The sequence below is a fragment of the Monomorium pharaonis genome, chromosome 4 (assembly GCF_013373865.1).
Source record: "Monomorium pharaonis isolate MP-MQ-018 chromosome 4, ASM1337386v2, whole genome shotgun sequence".
NCBI classification, from domain to species: Eukaryota; Metazoa; Arthropoda; class Insecta; order Hymenoptera; family Formicidae; genus Monomorium; species Monomorium pharaonis.
This window is the reverse complement of record NC_050470.1, coordinates 14,599,746-14,627,339: the sequence shown is the minus strand read 5'-3', so window position 1 is coordinate 14,627,339 and position 27,594 is coordinate 14,599,746. Positions and strand designations below refer to the sequence as shown.

General features: G+C 32.4%; 1 protein-coding gene across 1 annotated transcript; it reads right to left on the bottom strand.

Annotated features, from left to right (window-relative positions):
- On the bottom strand, window positions 1-27,594 carry LOC105836200 (chymotrypsin-2). The gene is made up of 7 exons (XM_036285860.1): window positions 27,497-27,594; window positions 6,028-6,101; window positions 5,746-5,840; window positions 2,066-2,207; window positions 1,855-1,968; window positions 585-737; window positions 1-362 (listed from the first exon to the last, which is right to left on the bottom strand). Exons 1-7 carry the CDS (start codon window positions 27,543-27,545, stop codon window positions 219-221), a joined length of 771 nt encoding a protein of 256 aa, XP_036141753.1. The 5' UTR covers window positions 27,546-27,594; the 3' UTR covers window positions 1-218.

Here is a 27,594-nt window from a genome sequence, read left to right as displayed (position 1 = left end):
AAATAAAGAACATTTATTTCATTTAAAATATATATACAATTTTGAGCATCTATGTATAATCATATGTCATATAACATATGTCTTTTACACCAAAAAAATGTTTCTGTCCAATTTTAAAAACTAATAAATAGAAAATTATAATATAAATTTTAATATTTCTATATATAAACAACAAATGGATAGAATATAAATCATATTTGAAAGTGAGCGAGATTGTTTTAAATTGCATTATCTGCAATCCAATCCAAATAAGAAACGACACGAGTATAAACAGTAGGGTAGGTGGTACTGGCGCAACCATTTGCCCAAGATACTAATCCAACGAGTTTTCCACCAACAGTCAATGGACCACCAGAATCACCCTGGAAAAAAATGTCTTTTAAATTAATAAATAATATTTAACATTTTTAATTTATGTATCTTCTTAATTACAATTTCAAATATTTGAGATTTTTGAGACACTACATTTAAAAGATTTCAGTTTAACTCAAATACCGTAAGATATTTCAACAATATTAAAAGTTGCTGAAATGCTACTCAGGAAATTATAATGCAATGGAAGCTAAAATTAAAAAAAGACTTACATGGCAAGATCCTTTCTGGATTGACGGGTCATACGCGCAAACTTGTGTTGGATAGACGTTTAATCCCATATTATTGTACTTATATTTGCAGTAATCTTGATCAGCGATAACGATGTTAACTCGTTGTAGTTTAGTAGTAGTTGGGCCTCCTTGCTATAATTTCGTAATAATATTTATAATTGCAGCTCGCAGAACAACTTTAGATAATTAAATGTAGCAGACACAGATTTTATATATCTGAATATGCCTCAACAAAATCATGTGACCGAATTAATAGCATGTATAATATTGGGCATATAATATAAAATGTATAGTTAAAAGTACAATATCTTTTATCTTTCTATTAAAATTAAAATAAAATTATTGGGCAAACATGAGCGCAATACCTAATGAAACATATATCCAAACAAAATTGGCGCTTTTTTTTTAATTAAAAAATGCGCGCGCGCGCGCGTGTATGTGTGTGCTTCTTTAAGGAAAGTACTTTTTTTACTGCTTTTATTTTTTTACATGATACAAAATAAATATAAATGTGTAAAATTACAAGAAATTGTCTTTTTAACTAAAAAGACAAAAAATATATCTTTTTTACAAAAAATTGATATACAATAAATGCGCCAACTACAAAAATGGAAATTTATACAAAATTTATTTATTATTACTTTTAATATTAAAATGTTTTTTTCAATAATATTATTATAATGCGTTTCAATTAATATATTAACACTATATAGAAAACCAAAAAGCGTAATAAAGATAAATAAAATGTTAGAAAAAACTTGACGCTGCTATTTTTTACAGTATTAACTACATACTACAACATTATAAAGTAAAATTCCACTCAGAATCATTCCAGAGTGAATAATTTTGATGTTCCAATAAAAAATATTAAATATGTTGAATTTGCGTTTTTATCACGATTCTGGTTAAATGGAAAAAGATTTTAAGAAGTCACAAAAATATTTTCCCTCCTTTGACTTCTTTCTAGAGGGTATATCTAAAAAATTAAAAGTAAAAATAAAATTAACAAAATGATGTTTAAAAAACAATTGTTTTTACATTCTCTGTTTTAAACGTCATTTTGTTAATTTTATTTTTGTCTTCAATTTTCAAGCATAACTTCTAGAGGGAAGCCAAAGAAGAGGAAATATTTTTCTAAAAAATAAAAAAGTTCTATGTTTATTCGCGGCTTTCTTATTAACACTTAAACGTAAGTAAATTTTTGAGATCTTCAAACTTCCACAGTGCTCTTAAACGGCGAAAGACTCACCCAAAGCCTGCCCCATCCCGATACAATAGCAATATCGTTGGCTTTAACGGCATGACCTTTTGGTGGCAAAGGAACGTGTCCGACGTAGACAGATTTTTTAAAGGGAGTTTTTACCTGAAAAATGCTTTTGGCTTAAGATTTATAATTTTTATTAAAGAAATAAAATAAAGCTTCTAAGATTTTTTTGAGTAAAAAAAAACGCTTTACTTACTTTTAGTAAAGCAATGTCGTTAATCCAGGAATCAGCTGAATTATATCTCGGGTGCACAATAATTTTTGCGACATCATGCTGCGATTGCGGGACGCTTAGATTAATGGTAGCGGCAACAACTTGTATTGAACTGCCACTTTTGCTAAAATACAAATTGCTTATATAATAATAATTGAGATAAAACATACAGGGTGGTTTTTAATGATTATCTCAACTTTTTACCGTGGAAGATGAGATTACCGACTACATCTTAATACACACACGTACGGCATATGCACACAGTATGTCGTACATGTGTGTACTAAGATTGCAGTGGGTAATCTCACCTCCCATGGTAAAAAGTTGGGACAATCATTAAGAATCATCCGGTTTATACACATACACATGTATATAAGATGATTTAGAACAACCCAGGTGTCCTTGCAATAACGTATTCCTGAGTCATTTCTGGAACAAATTTTTGTTACGAAAATTTTATCCAAAGCATACTTTTTGAATTATTAAATAAAATAGTTACCGAATCATGAGAGGCGTAAAGAAGGTAGGCAGGGGTAGCGCAACTCACCATCCAACATGGGTGATCACAAATTCGATGTCTTTTCATACTGTTTGAAGCATAAATAGTTTTACCGAGAATGAACAACACTTTACATGTAACACTTCACATGTAACAAATCCACAAATACCGATAAACAATAAGTTTTTTTCGCTAGTCACACAATACGCATCGAATTAATTCACGCACTTCATCGAGTAATTTATAAGTTTATCGATTCATTACAAATTACATATCACTATCCGAGTAACTCATTCCGCGGCTTATTTTTATTTAAAAAAATTTAGATTACAATAATTACAGGTTACGCAATTACGTAAACAATTAAAAAATTGTTGTCTTTTACAAAATGTATTACGTATTAATACTTTTACAAACTTACACGAAAACAAATCTATCTATTTGTTGTTATTAATTATTACTGGTTAATTATTCAGCGACCAAAAATTATTCGAAGAAAACGTGTTTACACAACGCATGTAAGACTCTGACGCGAAGACTCAATATCAACAGAACGAGGGATTAATGTTTGTGAAGAGCATTATGTAAAAATCTGTCAATATCTGCAATCGATAAGTCAATCACTCTGATACCATGATAATGCAAAGTATTAATTAATCGGCAGTAGCACGCTCCAAAGCATAACGTATTGCTAACCGATTGCACCAAATTTATTTTAAATTTAAGCGAGACTTAAATATGTATTAGTTTTTATTTATTTTAAGAAAGGAAGAAAAATCTCGCTTAAAACTAAAATAAAGTTGGTACAATTAAACGTTAGCAATACACGTACACGTTATCTAGGATATGCTTCGGAGCATTCTACTACCAATTAATTAATACTCTGTATTATCATAGTATCAAAGTGATTGATTTATCGATTGTAGTTATCGACAGATTTATATTTAACCCAGCAAACCTTAGATATCCCTCTAATATTCTAAAAATATTCCTATTATTCCAAAAATATATTCCATAGATATTCGTATCTTTTCCAGAATATTCATAGGATATCACAGGAATCATTAAATGTCTTCTCTTAAATTCCGCTTTTACGTGTGTATGTGCGTGTAAATATGCATCATGTTTTATAGGTTACATATATAGGATATACACAAATAAAAAGAAGCCGAACTTGCTGCAAACTTAATGAATATTACAATGTGTAAAAAATTTCTGAGCTTTAAATCACTTACTTTGCAAACACGGTCAATCTCTTCTATGAGCTGTATAAAACAAGCAGAAAACCGGCACACAGCACCTAACCGGCATGCTGTATGTACCCAAAGAAGGTCAGTAGATGAACGACGGGAGGGTCTTCGCATGGGAGCGTCCCAGATGCGCACAGTAATAAACGGACACAGCAGACTGAGAAACGGACATAGTAACAAACGGACACAGTGCGAAACGGACACAATCGCAAACCCATGCGGCAGCGTCCCAGATGCGCACAGTAATAAACGGACACAGCAGGCTGAGTGAAACGGACACAGACCAAATGCGCACAGATCAAATGCGCACGGACCAAATGCGCACGGACCAAATGCACACAAACCAAACGGACACAGTAACCAACAGACTTATCACATGGTTTGCGACTTCGGTTTGCTGTATCCGTTTTGCAATGTGTCCGATTGCCACCACGGTGTGTCCGTTTCACACTGTATCCGTTTCGTACTGTGTCCGTTTGTTACTGTGTCCGTTCATTACTGTGTTCGTTTGTTACTGTGTCTGTTTCACTCAGCCTGCTGTATCCGGTTATAACTATGCATATCTGGCTCCTTCGCATGAGCGCCATTTTAGGGCTATAAAGTGTATGTGTATTGTTTGTTGTACAAGAAGAGTGAATGAGTCGTAGTAAGGGGAAAGTGGAATTAATACATTGTATTGGCTTCGGCCATTTTAGGGCCACATGTGTAACAATGGATGCGGAGACCTTCCTTCCCCTCCCGTCATTCATCTACAGATCTTGTACCCAAGTAGCAAGGTGACGCCAAATATCATTTTAATAACGCCTTCTTGACATTTCAAACGTTATTAAAACGTCTTTAAAATTATATTTGACATTAGGTTGCTACTTGGGTACGACATGACACAAACTGCGTTCTGTTTCACACATGGTCATAATGCGCTTGCGCATGGCAGTTTATTCGTAGCAATATTCCTCGAATACTTTAAATATGTCCCATCACATATCCTATGAATACCTTTATCGTATGTACATATAATTTATACACTATTCCAAATATTTTAGGGGACATTTGATAATTCTGTGAACATTCTTCTCCCATTGCAGATATACGGCAGGTTTGGGATACAAACAGAATATCTCAGGCATATCTAAGGTTAGCTGGGAATGTTCTTCAAAGAACAACCTCTCGTTCTGTTGACATTGAGTCTTCGCGTCAGATTATGTGCGTTGTGTTAACGCGGTTTTTTGAATAATTATTAGTCGCTGAATAATTAACCGGTAATAACTAATAACAATAAACAGATAGATTTGTTTCCGTGTGTGTAAATTTGTAAAAGTATTGATACATGATACATTTTGTAAAAGACAATAATTTTCTGATTGATTACAGTAATTGCGTAATCTGTAATTACTATCATCTAAATTTTTTCTTGAGTTAAAAAATAAGTTGCGGAATAATTTACTCGGTAGTGAGTAATATGTAATGAATCGATAGATTTATAAATCACTCGATCAAGTGCGTGAGTAAATCCGATGCGTATTGTGTGAGAAAAAACTTATATCTTATTGGTATTTATGGGTTTGTTACATGTAAAGCGCTACATGTAAATGTTATTCATTCATCCATCCAAAATTATTTATCCGTCAAGCAGTATGAAAAGAAATCGAATTTGTAATCACCTGTGTTTGATGATGAGTTACGCTGCCCTTGCCTATCTTTTCTACGCCTCCTATAATCTAGTAATTATTTTATTTAATAATTCAAAAAGTAAGCTTTGAATAACATTTTCGTAAAGGAAGAATTATCTCAGAATTGACTCAGGAATATGTCATTGCAAGGACACCTGGGTCGTTCTAAATCACCCTGTATATTGAAATTAATTTACTAAAAATATTTAAAATAATAATTTTAATATTTTAAAGTAAAATTACCCTTGCACGCAGTGAGCTGCCGTAATAACATAGTTATCATTCAGAATTGAACCACCACAGAAGTGGGAAGAAGAACCTTTGTTTTGAAGAGAAACCTGTAAAAATTACACATAGTACATTCTAATATTTGCGCATTTATTAGAATATTTTTGTGTATGCTTTTCATTACAATGTTTATTATATATTTGATATGATATTTACATGTATTAATATTATATATACAAACATTTTATGTATACTAATATTTTTTATTTTTACCATAAATGTTTCTGTAATACGTACCTGATATGGAATTTCGCCTAGTTTAGCGTCTTCTCCGTTTACAATTCTGGAATCAAAAAATGGAAGAACTCCAGCTGTAATAATAAATCGTTATACATTATTATACATTATTTATTATACATTAAATAAAGTCAAAAGAGAAAAAGTCTTAATTGTTAAAAAGAGATTTTAATTATACCAAGAAAAAATACTTCTTCAATTTAGTAAATGTATTTATTAAAATTGCATTTACTTAATTTAAATAAATCATGTTTTAGATATAATTTTCTTTTATTATAATAAACTGAAGCATTAAAATTAAGAAATGATTTCTTATTACAAAATTTAAAGGTAGATATTTATTATACTGCGTTTCCTCGAGATTTGCAGTTTCTTCAAAAAATACATATTTTCCATACATAGGATGTCTCTTTAGTCCTACACGGCCTCTGGTCATTCTGCAACCTCACAATTAACACCTCCCTCCCCTTCTCGACCCTTTATCACCCTTTTCTTATACCCCGTCCTACTACATATAATCACATTTGCATCCGTATATCCGTATATCTCTCTTATCAATCTTTTCACGACCTTATAAATAATATCCCACCCTCCTCCAATTTTTTTTCTTTTTTCCAATCTCCCCCCACTCTTACTCTTTCTATCCTCCTCCTTCCACGTCCCTCTACCAATTTTTTTCCTTCATTCCCATCTCTCCCCTCGCCCCTCATATATACCTCCGTCTGTTAACCTTTTTCAATTATTTCTTCCTTTTTTTTGCTCACCGCCTTTCCTCCTCTCCCATCACTTCCCTTTTTTCTCTCTATTTATTCCTCTCTCCGTCTCAACTCCATCTTTTACCCTCTACCCATAATTCCCTATTTGTCGCTTCCACCCTGTTCTTTCTGCTTTTTCGCCTCTTTCTATTTTCTAAAACCTGATTTTTCTCCTCTTCCTCTTCCTCCTTCCTCATCTCTCTCACCATCTGCTTCCTCCTGCCACACTTTTTCTCGCCATCAGATTCCACTTTTCCTGATCCTGTCATCCTCCTGCCTCTCTGCTTCTCCACGCTCTCTCTCCTTTTATCTCCTCCTTCCACTCCCTCCTTCTCCTCGTGCCTTACCCTTCGTTCCTCCTCAACTTTCTTCTCCTTTACCGGATTTATCTCTTTCCTCGCTTTTCCTTCTTCTGTCGCCTTCTTCCTTGTATCACCTTCTCTACAGCCTTGCCATCTTCAATAAACATTCTCTGATCCTTCTCAGTTCCTCGTTTATTTCTTTCAGCTCTCTGTTTTTCATCTTGTCTCTTCCCGTTTCCTCTTCTTTATCTTCCCCTTCTCTTTTCTCATTATTTCCCCGTCTTACATACGTTTTCCTTCTTACTACAATTCTTCTAATTTTCTTGCCATGTATCCGTTCTCACTATACGTCGGTCTCGTCTGTACATCAATACTTTGATCCGTCTCCATGTGTCGCGCTCTCCGCCAATCACAGTCCTCCAGAACAAATATCGATGTATCGGAGTAGATATAATTTGCCCACATTCAAAATGGCCACGCGTAAATTTGACTACGTTCGAAATGGCCACGTTCGAAATGGCCACGCGTAAATTTGACCACGTTCGAAATGGCCACGAGAAATATTGCACGGAGTTCAATTTGCCCACGTTCGAAACGGCCAGGTCCGAAACGGCCACGTTCGGAACGGCCACGTTTGGAATGGCCACGTTCAAAATTACCGCGTTCGTAATGGTCACGTTCGAAACGGCCACGTTTGGAATGATTTTTTTCTTTTTTAGCGTGGAAAGTTGCAGATCCATGTAGTGCAGAGAATGTTTTGCACACACACACACACACACACACACACACACACACACACACACACACACACACACACACACACACAACACACACATACAGACACACAAGGGGTGCAAGGAGGGCCTTTGGCCCCCTTCCCGCATCCACCTCGTCCAAGTCTTTAACCCATGTGCATTGTACTGGAAATTACGTAAAACATACGTAGCCATTTAGAACGTGGCCGTTCCGAACGTGGCCGTTTTGAACGTGACCGTTGCAAACGTGGCCATTTCGAACGTGGCCGTTTCGGATGTGGTTGTTTCAAACGTGGGCAAATTGAACTCCGTGCAATATTCCTCGTAGCCATTCCGTACGTGGTCATTTTGAACGTGGCTGTTTCGATCGTAGCCATTTTGAACGTTGTCAAATTTACGCGGGGCCATTTTGAACGTGGCCATTTCGGACGCTCCCGATGTATCAATATCCCGCTCCATAGCCGCGATCACGCTCGCCACCTCATGGCCCCTTTTTCTCACTCCCCCAGCTTCGCCTTCTGTCGACCCATCTTGTAACAATCTCCACACATGCGCAGCGCATCACCTCTCATGCTTGCCGCTTTACACGCCTCCTGTCGGCTCATCTTCTAACTCTGTCTACACATGCGCACGGCACCACCTTCATAAATTGCTATATCATCCTTCTTCTCATCTACTCCGGTTATCTCTGATCTTTCTTCACGTCTCCCGTCTCTCCTCCTTCCTCCATACACCTCCCTCCAATGTCCGGACCTCTTCACATCCTCCGCCTCCTCGACTCACTTTCGCCTCTCCTCCACCACAAATCACTCCACACTCACTAAAAACTCCGAGAGCGATTCTCCCACCCGTTCACCACCTTTCACCATTTTCGGAGAGCCTCTTGTTACAAAATTTATTTAAATCTAATTTCGGTTTATTATATTACAATACATATTGTTACGTTGCAACAATACATATTGTTAGCTCAATACATATTAAGCGACTTTCCGTTACTCCCAGTCTCCTCGCGCACTTTCTTCCCCACTCACGGTCGCACGCGAGAAATAACACTCACTTGTAATTAAAGAGGAAAGCGGTATTTATTAATTTACTTAGAGTACACGAGCTTGACAGCTCTCAAAATCGACATCAAAAACCGAAACGTTTCCCATGGTAACCGGGCGATAATATTGATCTGCTGGACCAGCTGATTCATGGTGTAAGGAGACAAGGTGTGCTATTGCGCACGATGGTGATTAGTCAATCAGCGTTGTGGAACAAGTGACCAGCCATATTGGTGTATTAGTCAATCAACGTTTTGCCCTTAGCCCGCAGTAATTAAAATGTAGAATTAATTTGAATGATAAAAGGATAATTATTAAATTAATTTAATGAAAAATATCATTATCAGTTTATTAATTAAAAATGATTAAAAAATTCTTTTATTAAAAAGAACGAAGCGAAGGAGTAGTACAAGTTTTATATATATACTAATTGACAGAAAATGAGTGGAACATATGTGTGCTGTAACATTTTTTACATTAAAAATGTATTATCTATTATAATTTTTACATACAATAAAATTAAATTTATGTATTTAGCAGTTTTGACCTTCTTCCCACAGGCTTCCATCCATTTTATCGTAAATTCAGGTTCTTTGGGAAAAGAATAAAATATAATTTTTTTCCCTTTGACATTTTCACTGCGATTTGTACATTTTTTAACATTGCATGCTACCATTGTGTCAGCAGTAAAATAATCACAAATCACTAGTTTGTTTACAAGTAAGTCTTATTTTCCAATACAGAAGGTCACTTGTTCCACTTGCGCAGAATGAGTCGAAATTTGGTCTGCTTGACGAGCACACCTTGTCTCCTTATACCATGAGCTGATTCGCGCGGCCGAGCATCATACCGAGCGACACGTGCAACAATATATTATTATATTACAATAATTTGAGAACGAGCGTGGTATAGCGGATGGCGCATTGGTCTGTTACGCCAAAGATCTCAGGTTTGATTCTGGTCAAAACCAGAAATTACATTAGTTATCATACACTGGTTTTCCTCTTGATTGGAATGGCAGGCTGTCAAGAGAGAGTATTCTATGTCCATAAATCTCTCTATTTCAGCCGTTCGGAGTCGGTGTTAAATCATAGGTCCTGTATGTATGGCTGTGTACATGCGTATCACAGAAGCATACGCAAGAGAGAAAGATCAAGCTTTTCTAACACGAGGAAGAAGAAGAAGAATATTACAATACAATATTTCTTAAAGTGTAGTAAATAACTTTTTAAAATATAAAGTCTAGGTTTTGTAATAAAAAAAAAACATTTTAGTAAATATTTGTTTAAATTTATTTTTCCAAAGTTATAAAAATAATAGATAAATTACTTATAAAAAGTACATAATTTTTAGGAACAATTTATTAAATTTGAAGAAACATTTATTTGAATAAAATAATTTTATGCGATAAAAACAAAAAGAATTTTTTATTTTTAGTAAAAATAATTGTATGCGACAGAAACAAAAAAAAATTTTTATCTATAGTAACCACATTCTTTAAATTTCCCAGCACAGGACGTCCTCAGGATCATCCTGAATATGTCCCGGGATGTCCTGGGATCTTGTCAGGATATAATAGTTGTATTATTGTAAATATTTTATGTATAAATTTAACTTCTAAAGTAAGTTTAGAATGTTAAATTCTGTAATAGTATTAATATAAATTGAAATTTTACTCATGTCTTGAGGACATCCTTGGAATGTCCTGAGGATATATGTATTCTAGCTGAAAACGTTATTCTTAAAATATTGTATAAAGAGTTTCATTAGCTACAAAATGTCTGAAGATATATAAATATAAAATGTCATAAACTTAAATATAATGACTGTATAAATACCAGACATTTTAGATAGCACAGAATGTTCTAAGAATATGATATCCTGAAAGTCCTCAGGACATCCTAAGACAGTCCTCAGGACGTTCTAAAACAATCCTCAGGACATCCCAAGACAGTCCTTAGGACGTCCTAAGAGAGTCCTCAGGACATCCTAAAATAGTATTCAGGGACATCCTGGACGTATAGTAATTTTTGAAAAAAACGTAAATTAATATAGCAAATGAGAAATCTTTGAGTATTGTACGTATTTCTAGAATGTATTGCAAAATCAAATGTGTAAAAATGTTGACTTTAAAGTCAGATTGAATGTCTACACTTATTGAAACAATATGGCATATTAACAATACTAAAAAATTATAAAAAATGACATTAAATAATTTTTTAATTTTATTTTATACAAACGGCGCAAAAACAGTTTTTTAATAAGTTATTCCACATGCTATTTCGCGCGCATATGTAAAAATGATTTTAAAAAACTGTACAACTTTACATTTATTTATAAAAGTATAAGTTAACTATATATGTTTCATCCTTATGACAACATCTATTGTAATGATCTATAACAAATATGTATGCATAAACAAGAAGTACTCATGGATCATCACGAAGCGTTAGGATGCGTATGGTCTTCGAAGTCAAGCATCGTCGGCGATGGTTGATACTTGGATGGGTGACCGTTTTCTCGGGTACAGAGATTAAACATGCTTTAACAGGTACAACTGTCGCTGAAACATGTATAGTCTTCTTCCTCTTACAAAATTATCGTAGAAATAATTAGAACTCTTAATTTTTTGTTAAAGTTTTTTTTTTCAATTCTCAAAAACTGTTAAAAATACTTAGAAATATTTAAAAAATTTCTAAATTAATCGGAATTTTTTATTTGTTAAGTTTTTCTGAGAAATGTGTCAATTCTTATAAAAAATCAATACATTTATCAAAAATCCTAAAAAAAAAAATCTAAAAAATCTGACAAAAAGTGGTCATTGTTTGCTATTTCTGAGGATGTCCTGAAGAAATCCTATGGTATCCTCAGGACGTCCGATGGACTGTCCTCAGGATATCCGATAGACTGTCCTCAGGATGTCCTGAGGACTAAAAAGTGGCGCTCGTTTGCTATTCCTCAGGATGTCCTGAGGACGTCCCGGGATAAAACCAGGACGTCTTCAGGATATCCACGAAGTCCGTCCTGGACGTTCTGAGGACGTCCTAAGGACGTCCGTGTGCTATCTGGGTTGCCATACAATTGGCCTTCGCGCGCGAATGGGTAATTTTACTATCTATCGTGAAGTAGCGATTTTCTCGTGAACAAGATGTGCTTATGAGTAAATGAGAGAAGCGCACCGAAAGCATGCAAACAAGTAGAACTGCGATTAATATGCAGTATGTCGAACTGAGCCATTAGTCTAAGAGCTCTGGCACACCAGCGCGATTTCCGTCGCGCGTGACGAGTGATATCCAATGGGCATACAGAGATGAGCGGAAAGGTGGTCGTCTATTGGACATCGCGCGTCGCGCGCGACAGAATCGCGCTGGTCTGCTGGAGCCATAACAAGTAACACTACCCAAGTGCAACACGCTGATCTTCTTGAAACTTTGTACTTACGTAGTACATCGAAGAATATTAGATACGTGTTTTTTATTTTGGCTAACAAGGCGTTTTAAGGTTAGAAAACGCATTCGAAACTTTAACACCCCTAAGCAAAATTTAGCACAAGAGTAAGTCCCAGATGCGTACAGTGTAAAACGGACACCACCAATCAAATTCTATAAATTTATCCTAACTTTAACTAAAGCAGTAATCTGATTGGTGGTGTCTACAACCTACGATAGCAATCGTACTAAGCTCACAACCCTCTTAGGGCCTACGTAATAGATTTTTTATATCCTGATGGAGAGCATTTCACGGATCTTCGCACTTCTTTTCGGAGAAAGCTCTCTGAGTCTCCGCATAAATGTATTAACTTTTATAAATGTCTAAAAAGAATTCTAGAAAAGGTCATCAAGACATATAAAAGACATCTTTTAGATATTTTAAGATATTTTTTAGATTTCTTCAAGATGTCTTTTAAAAATCGCCAAATATCTAAAAGATATTTCAAACTGTTGCATAAGACATCTTTTAGATCGCGAAAAGATATCTTTTTGTAAAAAATGCGAGATATCGCAAGAAATCGCAAGATGTCTTTTAGAAATCTAAAAAACATTTTTTTATTTATATGGGTATTTAATGTACACTAAAAAATGTACTAAAAAAGTTTTTAATCTAATAAATTATGTGTTTGCATACATCTGTAAATACTTTTTTTTTAAATTAAGTATAGTGTCTTATTATTTCATTTTAGAATATAACAAATCATTCACAACATACCAAAACTGTTTTATGCAATGCAGTCAACATTTATTAAAATATAATGCTTATTCTCTACTTTTTTGATTATATTTCTTCGCTTTAAGAAAATATTATTATGAAGAATTTATTTTATAGGAATATTCTATTAAGGGGATAGCCACCTTGAACTTTCAAAGATTATGTGATTTTTAAGAATTTTTTTAAGAAAAACAATAAAATAAATACAAAATCAAATTAATAGGCTTCACCTTTAAGAAATAATTTGCAAGGTTATGTAGAGGTCAAATGGATATTTTCAAAAAAATTTGAGATAAACGTTTCCTCTCTATCTATCGAGGTGCTTGATTAGCGTTTGAAGTATTGTTATAAGGTTATCGGATTTACATAAATATAAGGTAAGATAAAATCGTGTTAACAGTAAGATAACAGTAATAAAATACTTCTGTATATACATGTACTTGTTCAGAGACTACAGAGATAGATATCCAACATCATTAATTAAAAAATTTTTACTGCAAATTGCAAGTTGACTCTACATGACCTTCACAATTTTAACTTAAACGTTGATTTGAGGTGACTATAAACTCGCGCAATGCTTTCACTTGGCGCGAGCCACTACCGTGTCTCTTGATTAATCTTCTAACAGATAAACAAATCTTATCTGAAACAGTTTCTTGATATAAGAAATAACCTTGAAGTATTTTTGTGTTGAACGGATAAAATAGTATACCTTTTATCAATATATAGTGATCAATTTAACTCCTTATATCTCAGTAATGAAAAGTATGCTCAATTTGAAATTTTCACAGAATGTTGTTCTATGATGTAGAATTATTTACCGCCGAAATTGACTCAAACTTCGATACCCACGAAATGAGCGATTTTAGGCTTTTTTTTACGGTTATTCTTCATTACAGAAGTACGTATGAATATTAAGGGGTAACATCCTTATAACATCCAAGTAAAACTTTTCAAAAAAAAAATTTTTTTTTCTTAAATGATGCATTAGATTCTTAAAAATAAAAAAAGTACAATAGGTCTTATACGGGAAAAAAGTTTTTAAAGTGGTTTTACAGCTAATGTAAAATCACTTTAAAAACTTTTTTTCTGTATAAAACCTACTACACTTTCTTTATTTTTAAGACTCTAATACATCATTTAAATCAAGGCGTGATGCCGTCTAAGCATGTCGGAGTAGCGCGCAGCGATTCAATCCAGATAACACAGTTTCTTCTTAAAGATTTTATAAAGTTATTCTTCCTTTGTGAACAGTAATTTCTTAGGAATTCATAGAAGAATGCTTTAAGAATAACGTAGAAAGTGACATGCACCATAATTCGAATTCTTTTGAACTTCTCAAAGTATTTATACAGAATTACTTGTTGGAATTCCTCAGAACTTTTTAAAGTATTCATACAGAATTACTTGTTAGAATTCCTCAAAACTTCTTAAAGTATATTGGAACTTCTCCAAGTAGAGAGAGAGAGAGATATCTCAAACGATATTCAGAGGATGTCTAAGGAATTTCCTGAGATACTGTAATATACTTTAGTAAAAAAAAATTTTTAGAATTAAAAAAAATTTTTTCAGGATTTCTAATAAATGTTCCAATTTTTTATAAGAATTGAAACGTTTCTCAGAAAAATTTAAACAATGAAAAATTCTGATTAATTTAGAAATTTTTTAAATATTTCTACTAATTGTAAGTATTTTTAAAAGTTTCTGAGTATTGAAATAAACTTGAACAAAAAATAAAAAATTCTAATTATTTCTACGGTAATTTTGTAAGAGAAAAAAGATGTTTCAGCCAAGCCACAGTCGTATCTGTTGAAGCATGTTTAATCTCTGTACCTGAAAAAACCGCGGTTACCCATCCAAGTGTCAACCATCGCCGACGTTGCTTGACTTTGAAGATCGTACGCATCCTAACGCTTCGTGATGATCTATGAACACTTCTTGTTTATGCATAAATATTTGTTATATATAAATTGTTAAAAGGATGAAACATATGCAGTTAACGCAAACGAGGATGAATGTTGCATCATGCACATCATGCGTGGAACGGAACGCGACACTCTGTTGCAGCACGCTCTTAAATTGTATATTAATTGGTTTGCTAATTATATATAGCGTATTTCATGTATAAAAGTATAAATTAGCATTTATTAAGTGATATATAATTGTAAAAATGTAATTGAAATTATCCAAACACTCGAGTAATTCCTGACAAATAGTATTCCAAATAATAAATCGTGAGGTATTCATTGCAATAAACTCTTAAGGAATACTTCAATGTGAACTAATTGTGGTTAATTCCTCAAGAAATCTTCATATATTCATTTTTCTACTTCTACAAGTATTTTTTTAACCCTCGGAGAACACACCTATTTTTTCGTTAACGAAGAACACTGTGGGTCAATTTGACCCTACACACACTTTGATCGTCCACCATTTTAAATTGACGAGTGCGATCAGCTTGAAAAAATTTCCAGATGTACTTGAAACATTGTTAAATCAATTGATATAAATAAAAAGTGCTGTTGAAATTATTTACATATTTTAAAAAATTCACAAGAATTATGTTTTTTTAAACGTAATTTACGAAAAAAATTGTATTTTTTATATTTTTTTAATATTTTTGGCTAAAAATTTACGTGTGTATTCTTGAAATGTAGTAGAATCAAGAAAAAAATTGTACTTTAGTGTTTACCTTAAAAAAAGGTATTTATTTTGTTAGGTAATAAAAGTGGCTTTTAAGGTAAAAAAAATCAAACATTTTTGTGAAAAAATTTTAGAAAAATTTATTTCTTATTACATATATGTGAATACTTTATTATTTAAATGACTTGTTGTAAAAGTTAACTTATTTATTGTCGGCGACGACTTCACTATAATCTGAATACGACGTGTCAGTGTTTGACTGTACTGACACATTATTCACCTCAGAAGAATGTTGTCATCGAAATATTCTCGCTCGACACGTACTAAGGCATTCTGAATATGTGGCCGCAAACTATATCGTGCTCACTATTAAAAAACCGCTTAGTACACAACAGGGTCAGAATGACCCTGCACCGACTTCGAATAATGCCCAACACCTATTAGGTGTTGCGTTGTACAAAAGGAGCATCTTAACATTATATTACTATATACTTACTATAATACTTACTATAGTTAGTACCCCAAACTACAGGTAGAAGGCCTCAGGCCCGCCAATTTTCAAAATAATTTCAAGATATTTACGATCAAATTCGAGGTAAGGGTCAAATTGACCCTATGTGTTCTCCGAGGGTACTAACTAAATAACTTCTCTATGAATACTTTAAATATTTTTAATAATAAATCGCGAAGTATTCATTACAATGAACTTTTAAAGAATACTTTAAAGTGAGCTAATTCTGGCTAATTCCTCAAGAATTCATCATGTATTCATTTTTCTACTTCTGCAAGTATTCTTTAAAATGACTTCTTTATGAATTTCTGTTTATCTCTGTACTGGGAAGACTTCTAAGTTGCTCCTAAGGTATATAATAGCTATTGCTGACAAATAATAAGTCCCAGTATATTTTTGTAGATGGTGCTAATGCTAGAAAATTGAAATACATACTAACGGTCAGTATAACTGTTGAAACTGACGCTGTTCACTCACAATTTAGAACGTTGCTGCTTCAATTTGCAAAGTTGTGTGGATAATTGTTATCATCATGAGTAATAAAGTGTACAAATCAAAGAAAAGTACTAAGAAGAAAACGTAGTTTTCATAAAGAAGTAAAATCACAAATAGGAAAATGCTGAGTCGATACTCTATAGAAAACGTCTTACAGAGATACTGATTAATAAATTGTTTAATGATTTTTTTTTGTTTTTTCTGAAAATTTGGTATAAACGATGTGGCAAAAATGTGACATTTTTAGAAGCGAGTCAACATGGTTTAAGCTTTAAACTAAGTCTCTTGTGGGGAGTGCGAAAAAGTTTATACAAATATACTTGTCCCTTAATTGACAAAGCATACGAAGTTAATCGTCGAATAATATTTCCAATGCGTTTATTAGGAAAGGTCTAAACGGTGTTATTAAATTTTGCGCGATTATGGATCTCTCACGGCTGATTTTTTAAACAATGTATGATTGTATCATTAATAACATTCTCGTCGCAACGGAAGCTAATCGTATTAAATTTATTAGAAAAGTAATTGAAGACAAGAAGAAACTATTTATAGAAAAAGGACAGACGAATGAAATTACTGCGTCCGGCGATGGATCATAGAGAAAGCGGGGATTTTCGTCGCTTTATATTATAGATTAGTCACACTTATCGGATGGTTCACTAACAAAGTTGTCGAGATTATTGTTAAATCAAAATATTGTAAGAGCTGCGAATTTTGGACAAAGAAGAAGAATACTGCAGAATACAAAAAATGGATTAACAAGGGAACCTCGCAAACCCGTAAATTCTGATTTTAATGAAACTTGGCATAAATGTAGAAGGGGTGAATACATAAATTTAGAAATTTTTAGTTGGTGCCCAAAAACGGTTTGAAGAGGTGAAACCACCCTTCAAAGTTCAGACATTTTTGCAGTTTTTCGATATATCTCGTAAACTAAACAAAATATTAAAAAATGTTTCATACAAAAGTTTTACAGCATAAATACCTCCATTTAACTACGCTATTCATTTTTCGAAAAAAAAAAATTTTTTTTATTTTGTTTAATTTACGAGATATATCGAAAAAAACGCCTTAACTTTAAAGGATGGTTTCACCCCTTTAAACCGTTTTTGGGCACCAACCAAAAATTTCTAAATTCGTGTTTTCACCCCCTCTACATTTATGCCAAGTTTCATTAAAATCTGAATTTTCGAGTTCGCGAGGTTCCCTTGTAAGTAGCATGCAGAGCAGTGCCAAGTGAATCATGAAGGGTCTACTGGAAAGATGGAAGTGGATACAGTTGTCGAAACTTTTTCATGTTTCGAAGATCTTCATAATGTTAAATATGTAAATTAATCGGTGATGGAGACAGCAACCCAGATAGCACAGATGATCCATTTAAGTTCAAAAATAATTCACCTTTTTTAATTCTTTAAGAATTTACGTATTCTGTTCGAAATGAGTTCAAAAAGAGTACCATATTTAAATTTGTTGAATTCACATAATTTAGTTAATATGAAAATTCTTATAAAGAGCCGTAACACTATAGAAAGATATAACAAATAAGTATCTCTTAATTTTTTTGACAAAGAAAAAAAAGTTTTATAAGACATTTTTTGATTTTATTAAAAATAACAAAAATATATGTCTCTTTGTTATTTGTCATAAATGCTATTATTATCTAAATAGTATATAAATACTATATTATATACAATACATATATATATATATATATATATATATATATATTATTTGTCGTAAATTTGATATATAACTAAATAAATATATTTTTTTATTATAATGAACATATAATAACCTCAGATAGCATAGAGAGTCCAAAAAGAACTCAATTGTATTTCACCAATTATGCATTTTTTGAATATTTTTTTAAAAATAATCCTTTTTGCATCTCAAAAAGAATTCATAATTGGTGACATAAAATTGAATTCTTTTTGAATCTCTGTGCTATCTGGGACGCGTTTAATAAAAAAATTTATTTAAAAAATGGTAAAAAAGTACATTATTTTTATATAAAATTAGGAAATGTTAATTCAATAATACACTGCAATAAAATATGGGAAAATTTTATACATAATTTATACATGTATAGTAACAATAAGAGAGTTTTTCACTTATAATAATAATATACTAAATTCTCTATTTTTGTGGCAGTATATTTTTAAATTAACATTTCTTATATTTCAAAAAATCCTTTATTATCCTTTTCTTTACACCGAAAGAAATTCCTTTTTTGCACTATAAAAGAAATCATAATAAAGTTCTCGATAAAGTACCATTAGAATACTATTTAAAATTAATTTTAAATTCAATGCGAATTTGTATAAAACATAAAATTAACTTTATATGCATTATAAAAGGGACTCAGAATTGGTGACATACAAAAGAACTTTTTTTGAACTCTTAAGAATTATTTTGGTGCACAAATGGATTACAAAAAAGACTTCATTTCAAAATGTGGGTATTCAGAGAGAATTCTTTTCAAATTCATTGTGCTATCTAGAAAGACTTTTAAAGGAATTGTAGATGTTGAACCATAATGATATTTCAGTTTGTAAAACAATGTATCGACCATGTGCAGAAGCGTATGGGCAGTCGGGTCTGAATTTTAAAAAAAGAACACAAAAGGTCTTAGCGGAAAAGGCAAGCTAACCGGCAAATTAATCGAAGAACTCACTATATATAACGGCTTAGCCTTTTGTATACATCCGCCCACATAGAAATGAAACCTCCAGTAGACGTCTAATGGACGTCTGTCATGGAAGTTTAAACTTCCAGTGGACGTCCATTAGACGTCCAATATAGAGCCATTAGAAATCCACAGTTCCGCACTGTGGACGTCTATTAGACCTTCAATAGAGGTCGTCAAAGAGGTCTATTAGACGTTGTGTGGATCATTAACAGAGGCTTCTCGGAGCCTCGATGGATGACTTACGGACGTTTCGTGGATCATTAATAGAGGCTTCACGGAGCCTCAATGGATGATTGACAAAATAAAAATTTAAAATAAAAATTTTATTTTTTTTAAATTATTTTTATCAACAGTACATACTAAATTTAGGACAAATTTTTATTAATTAATTAAATTTAAATTATATTATTTTATTTTATTCTTACTTGCCTCTGGTTTTGAACCCGGGACCTTAAGATTACAAACCTTGTACTCTATCTGCTATGCCAATTTGACTCATCGATATGGGTACTTGTTATTGTCTACATATATTACATATATGTTATAAACTGACGCAATTATATTATTTTTTATAAAAGCAATTAAATTTTGCAAAACATATTAAAAATAAATAGCATTAATTTATTTACTTATTAATTTCATTGTTAAATTTATCTTTTTCCATAACCTTAATAATTTGATGGAAATTGCGATCTATTTAGCATTAATACTTTGAAGCGTTCAAATGGTTAATTAGATAATTTTAACTATATAGATCATATATTCTAAGAAAAATTGAATAGTACATTTATTATTCTGTTTTTGTATTCAGTACATGATAAATTTAGATTTTGTGCATTTTTTTGTGCGCAGTAATTGTAGACAAACCGTTATTTTTGAAAACATCTTTATGATAATTTTTTTAAATATTAAATGGATCTCTCATTCACGATGCTATAGTGTTGTCTGATTTCTGAGTCAACTACGACGCGCATGGACGGCTCAAAAATCGGACAGCATTGTGATATCTTTTATGAGATATTAAGCTGATATCATTTAGCTGTGATATCATAAGGATAACATTTTTAAGAAACTTAAATGAAACTCTTCCATGAGATATCTCAAAGACCTCTCTTAGTAGACGTCTCTGATAAATGTTACCATTTGGACATCATTTCCAAAGTATCTAAGTGTTTTCTTAAAAAAGTTCTCTTAAAGTTTTCATTCTGATAAGCGTGTTGTCTGGGTAACTTCTATTATGAAAATAAATGTTTCATACAGCTATGGAAGTTTAATGGATACCTAATGGACGTCTATCTAACTTCCATCATGGAAGTAAATGTTCCATAGAGCTATGGAAGTTTAATGGATCCTTAATGGACGTCTGTCTAACTTCCATCATGGAAATAATGAACTTCCATAATAGAACTATGGAAGTTTAGTGGATCCCTAATAGACGTCCATCTAACTTCCACTGTGGAAGAAAACATCCAATGGAGCTATGGATGTTTAATGGATCCCTAATGGATGTCTATCTAACTTCCACCATGGAGGTAAACCTTCAATGGAGCCATGGACGTTTACTGGATCTTTAATGAACGTCTGTCTAACTTCCGCCATGGAGGTAAATCTTCAATGGAGCTATGGAAGTTTACTGGATCCCTAATGGACGTCTACCTAACTTCCGCCATGGAGGTAAATCTCCAATGGAGTTAAGGAGGTTTACTAGATCTCTAATGGACGTCCATCTGACTTCCACCATGGACCTAGACGTCCCATGGATCTATGGAGATTTAATGCACGTCCATTGGACATCCACTGGATGCCAATTTCTATGTGGGCGGATTCTATCGAAAAAATGCAGAACGAAATTTTGGCAACTCTTTATCACAAACTTTCGACGGATGAAGTGTCACAACATGCTAAGTGCCTTGTCGGTATGGATTTGTGATGCTCGTGGCAGAGAGCAAAAGTCTTGGACAGTTTACATATTATCATAAAACGCCTCTTTTGCAGGACATTTTCAATGCCATAAAATTAATATATGAAGATTTGAATAGAGATGATTTACTCAATGATTGCTTAAGAGGATTCATATAGAATAGCAACGAAAGTTTTAATACAACAGTGTGGCCGATTGCTTCGAAAACACTGTCAAGTGGCACAAAAATTGTAGAAATTGCAAATATTGCAACTGCCATCTTTAACGATCGTTTCCAAAATATAATGAAGTTATGCAAGTACAAAATTAATTGTGGACTACCAATATTATAATTTTTGCGTCGACGCAAACCGCGTCATACATGACGAATGCGCCTTGACTGATGCCGCTACAGACGCTTGTAAAACCTCGACATCGTGAAGAAAAGAGAAAAAAAATTGTTATAGAAAAACAGTTATATAGTGCAGGCATCGCAGATTAAAAGTAAATTAAAGATTTCTATAGTGTAAATATTAAATAACATTACTCAAAACTTTAAACGCGTTTATCACGAAATCACGTTTTTTAAATTGGCTTGCAACTTTAACGAATTTTATCCGATTTACTTGAAATTTTTATAGTAGCTGTTAAATTAAAATCTCTAGAGAAATGCGTAGGATTTTTTTGATCGGTTAACTTTTTTTGTTATAAATATTTATTCATCAAATTTTTTGGTTAAAATAAAACTTTTTTTACATGTTTGCCATGTCTACGAAAATCAATATTTTAACATATACTTACGTACTTCTCTAACGAATTTAATGTAGTTATTAAAATATTTTGATTTTTGTCCTTAGTGAAAGTGTACGACCCTTCTGCTGCAAGCTACAGAGGCCCATGAAAAAAACTGTCTTATATACAAAGCTCCAGTTATGTCATTTTAAAATAAAATCAGAAATTTCTTTTATATTCCTTAAATTACATACATTAAACGTCTACCGCATTTCCATATGTTTTCTTATTTAGCTGCAAGAAATCCTAAAGTTATCCTATATTTTCAAACGTTCAGCTAAATGTTACCCCTTAAAAAATACTCATTTTTGAAAAAAATAGTGAGTACTTGAAGAAAAAGTGTCTTTTTTGTGGAAAATCGCGTATAAAATGCTCAATAACTTAAAAAGTACTTAATGAATCATAGAATCCATGTGTACTTCTTTAGATAATTTAGTTTTATTTTCTTTAATAATACTATTAAAGAAACACGGTAAAAAACGTTTATTTTGGCCCATCAACCAGCACCTAAAATTCATGTAGATTATCTAGTCTGTTCGTTGCTAGTGTCCTGCAGAATGCAAAAATGTTTTTCTGAAGCCTAAAAACTGATGAGAACTTGGTGAGATTAAAAAATAAAGTACGAATATCTTACAAATATCTTCAAATTGAGTGATTTAATTGTCTTTATGGAGTTATTACTCAATTAATTATTTCAAGCATGGTATAAATATCCCCTACTGTCATTCAAAATGGTTAATCCAATATGGCGATATGTATGTTTGAAAAAGTCATTGTTACGTCCGGTAGACTCCATGATTTCCCATCGTCAGAGAAACAAATAACTTACAAAAGAAATTCCGTTCTAACGGTCTCCGATAATTTTTTATGCATCTAGAATTAGTCCGTTAGAAACATAACGACAAACATGGATGGACGAAACGACCAAGTTAATAATTTCCTTTTAAATATCGAGAATAAACTTCTTCTGAATATCGAGTCAACAAACTTAAATACAAACAAAAAATAAATTCTGAAGGTATAAATACAAAAACAAACTCGGGTTCGAAGCAAGGTTTCCTCACAAAAAATGAGCAATAAAGAATCTAAACATTAGCAAAAAATAAGTAACCGTTTCCTCCATCTGCAAACAATACCGTCACACGTCTAGCACAATAAAGAATTATTTATCTTTTAAACCCAAAGGGAAGATAACCTATGCAATAGGTCGGATTCCTTCAATAAAATTAAAGGAATGTGGGAGGAAACAGAAACTTTCGACAAGATTACTCAACGTATGATTGGTCAAAAGGGAAAAACTATTTCTCTAATAAAAAAACTTAGAATTTACCCATCACATAATCCTTAAAAAGAGTCTTACCAATCAAAATATTTGAACCATCTACATTTGGATCCTCCCTCTGTAAGACTCTGTATATATAAAACCAAATCTTGAAGAAGTTTGGCAGTAGTTTTTTTTCACCCCAGTTAGTAGGCAGTTAACAGTTAGTTAAAGAGAGTTAGTTAGTTAGTAGATAGTTACTCAGTTAGTGAGTCAATTAGTAATCATGTAAAAAGTGCGCGAATAAACGTTAGTGCCGTTCCAGTCAAGGAACCTATTTCGATTCCAACAGATTTTCTCGAGAACCAGCAATGAGTAAGTCCCACAATCATAATTTCTTTTGTTTTTGCGTTACTCATCTACTCCCTTTCGTTTTAATTCTTTAAGACACGCTCCTATTATTTATAAATAATTCCCTCACACTCACACGAACTTGAGGCTCCCGTATGTGAATCTCAAGTTTACACACACTTACACGAACCTGAGGCTCCCGTGTGCGAATCTTAAGTTCCCAACACCATCTCACAACCTTGAGGAACCCTCGTGTGATCCTCAAGATATCCCGTCACCATCTCACAATCTTGAGGAACGTGTGATCCTCGAGACGTCCTCATTTTTATTTCTTGATCAGTTCTTCAAAACCCGAAGATGTTCCACCCCCACTCTCTCCCGCGTTATCCTTTATCTTCTTCCGATTTCAAGCATCTTTGTTTTCCTTATGTAACCATTTAGTAAACCCTTTGACTATTTTTTTGCTCCGCGTTTACCGTATTACTATAGAATTAAAAAATAAAAATCTTTATTTCCCTTTCTCCGCCCACCACATATTTATATAATATTTGTACAACTATTTATACATACTTACTATGCGTTTTAATTTCGATTACACCATTATTACAAAATTGTCAAACCACGACTTCAGCACTTATTTGTATTTTCTTTTTATTTTCATTTTTATTTGTTATTAGAATAAATACTTTTGTTAATTTTACGTAAACTTCATCATTCATTTAAGTTTCAACGACCTCGCCCCTCCTAAACGAAGACTGCACCTGATCCGATCCCGAGTTAAAGCGATTCAATTCGTTAACTCGAAACTTGGACCGACGGACGTACGATTCGAAACGGGTTATAGCGGGCCTATCGACATGTTGACCTATATTTTTGAGTCATAAAAAGTGCGTTCGACCCGAAGCACCTACCCTCTCTTAATCTGTGTGCCTACGGGAATCTGCACGTTTTGTTACGTTCTTCCCTGCCTTACCTGTTCTTCCTGAAATAACCCTCCTACCAAATAAATAGAGTAAAATCCCATAAGGCTGGACGTAACATCATCACTGTCGCAAGAAAACTTGTTCGAAGGTTTTTGGAATTTTTGATAATACATTCGGCATCATCAATTTGAAGTTTGAAATAAAAAACTGAATATGGTGGTAAGATTATGTTGAAATAATTACCAATATTATAATAGATTTATAGAATGAGTTCCACTGTCTCTCGTTATTCAGAGTAATTTTTATTATCGTTAGCACCGTCGTATGAATCGAAGTTATGCTTTATTAGCGTAAGTTTTCCTCGCCTCTCGCAAATGGGGATGCTTTATTGGTGTGAGTTTTCTTCATCTCTCACGTATCGAGATGCTTTATTAACATGAGTTTCCTTTGCCTTTCAAAGTGATGTGATCTTAAAATGTGTATAACTAATGTCGATAATATGTTCAAGAAAATAGATAAAATGAAAAAACTAAATAAGAAGCTTTAAAGAAAAAATATGGCAAAAAACAAATAAAAGGCTTAATATAACATATCAAAGTATTGCTTCCTGAACCTACGCATGGCTATCAGGAAAAATTCTAAACTGATTAACTCTACTAGCAACAATTTCCACACAACAACAAGACTTCTCTAAACATACACACCGCTATATTGGATCAGCTATTTTGAATGATAGTCGTGGAAATTTATATTGCGCTTGGAATAATTAGTCGAGTAATAACTCCACGAAAACAATTAAATCACTTACTTTGAGGATACCGCGTAAGATATTCAAAAATTTACAGTGTAACATCGTACTTTATTTTTTAATCTCACTAAGTTTTCATTGGTTTTTAGGCTTCAAAAAAATATTTTTGTATTCTGGAGGTTACTAGTAATGATAATCTATATGAATTTTAGGCGTTGGGGGTTGATGGGGTAAAATCGGCACTTTTTATCGGGCCTTCTTTGAAGTAAATCGATTCAAAATTGTTTGAGTTCTACTCAAATAATCATACCCTAAGGTCTGTTTTTAGAAAAAAAGATCAATTTTTGATTGAAAATTTCGAGATGGCCTAATCTCAGGTGGTATGTAGTAAATGACTTACTTAATAGAAATATTTATATTTTATAAATAAATAAACATGATTTTTCATTTAAAAAAGTACGTTTATAGTTGTATGCAAATACATGATTTACTAAAATTAAAGATTTTTTTTTTTTTTTGATACAATTTTTTTCAGTGTATAACAAATTAATACAATATGAATATTAATATAATTTATTCTTCACGTATATTTTAAAATAGTAGATTTTTAAAATTGTATAAGTTTGCAACTTTTCAGAAAGCATCTATTCTTAGTTAGTATTTAGTATATTTTCTATTCAAATTTAATAACAAATAAATAATAATAGAATTGACAAATAAATAAAAAATTTTTTTATTAAAATCAAGAGACATGGCAGTGCCTCGCGTCAAGTGAACGCAAAGCACGAGACCATCCGTGTATCTTTACGCGACTTGCGAGCACACAAGATTATCAGAACTTAAAAACGGTTGAACCGATTGAATTCTAACTAGACTCAATTGAAAGCTTGGGTTTGATTTGTACAAGAAAACCGTTTTAATTTTTTCTTTATGTGTTCTACGAGAGAAGATATCGCACAAAGTCCAAAATGCGAAAGTTTCATGTAAGATACGTCGTCGATTTTTTTCGATTTATACTCTCGTCACCAGCTAGCACCAATGCTGCGATTTCGAGCTCGAGCAGATTATACACATACATGGCGCTCCGTCTATCCGTCTACGCGATCGGCTACGTTCGGCGCGGACGCCGCCGACTCTCGCGATTATTATAATTAGCGTATATTTGTAAAAATATTTACATACAATTTAATCAATTGTAGTAAAAAATTAATAGTAATAAGAACAATAAACACTGATTTCAGAAGGCTTACATTTTTTTAAAAATTAAGATATTAACTCTTAATTAAAAACAAAAATTCAATAAAAAATTAAAAGTTTTATAGAGAAAATTTATTTAATTAAAATACAGATTTCAAATCTCAACTAAAAATATAGATTAGTGAATTGTTTACCGTTCTAATAAAATTTTAAATTAACAATTAACATTTTAATTTTTAATTGGTTTAATTGGATTTATGTTACATTTTATATTTATGCTATATGTTGCAGGATAATTTTCACGTTTTATTGCACTTAATAAAAAAATATTATTATTTTTTAGCAATAAAACAATGTATTTAGTTTTTTGTACTAAACAACACCTACGCGCTTTGTGTGCCTTACTTTTTGTTATTATATAAATTTTATTGTAATTTATATAAGAATTCAAGAGTAAAAATTTATATATTTTCAATAACTTTATAAACTATTACAAAATCAGGGTTGGGTAAGTTAAAATATTTTTTAATTTAATTTAAAAAGTTAAAACTAATAGCATATAAAATCAATTTTGTCAAGTTAAAAATTACATACTGAATAAAATAATGACTCAGTTAAAAGTTAAGTTGAATTAAGATACATTTCACACATTTATGTTTATCTTGTATTATGTAAAACATTAAAGTAGTAAAATAAAAATAATAGCATTTTTCTTAAAAAAGCGCGCGCGCGCGCGCACACACACACACACACACACACACACACACTTGTCGACTTTTTTTAAACTTTTTTTAAATATAATACACAGTGAAGTAATTTTTCTCTATGATACTTGGAGTTATATTGCAGTTACTTAAACAAATGATTCGACTAAGCTAAGAAAACGAACACGTACCATGACAAAATGTCAGAAGACTGAGGAGAGACAATATTTTCAAAGCCATTGTGTGATGATTGACTAAAGTTTGGCTTTGAAGTCATTTTAACGCGAAT

Excerpts from the sequence above, each read along its gene's own strand:
- LOC105836200 (XM_036285860.1), bottom strand. The coding sequence starts at position 27,545 with ATGGCTTTGAAAATATTGTCTCTCCTCAGTCTTCTGACATTTTGTCAT. Across the intron at positions 5,841-6,027 it reads TAGGCGAAATTCCATATCAG|GTTTCTCTTCAAAACAAAGG; the intron begins GTACGTATTACA and ends TAATTTTTACAG. Across the intron at positions 2,208-5,745 it reads GCAGCTCACTGCGTGCAAGG|CAAAAGTGGCAGTTCAATAC; the intron begins GTAATTTTACTT and ends TTTGTATTTTAG.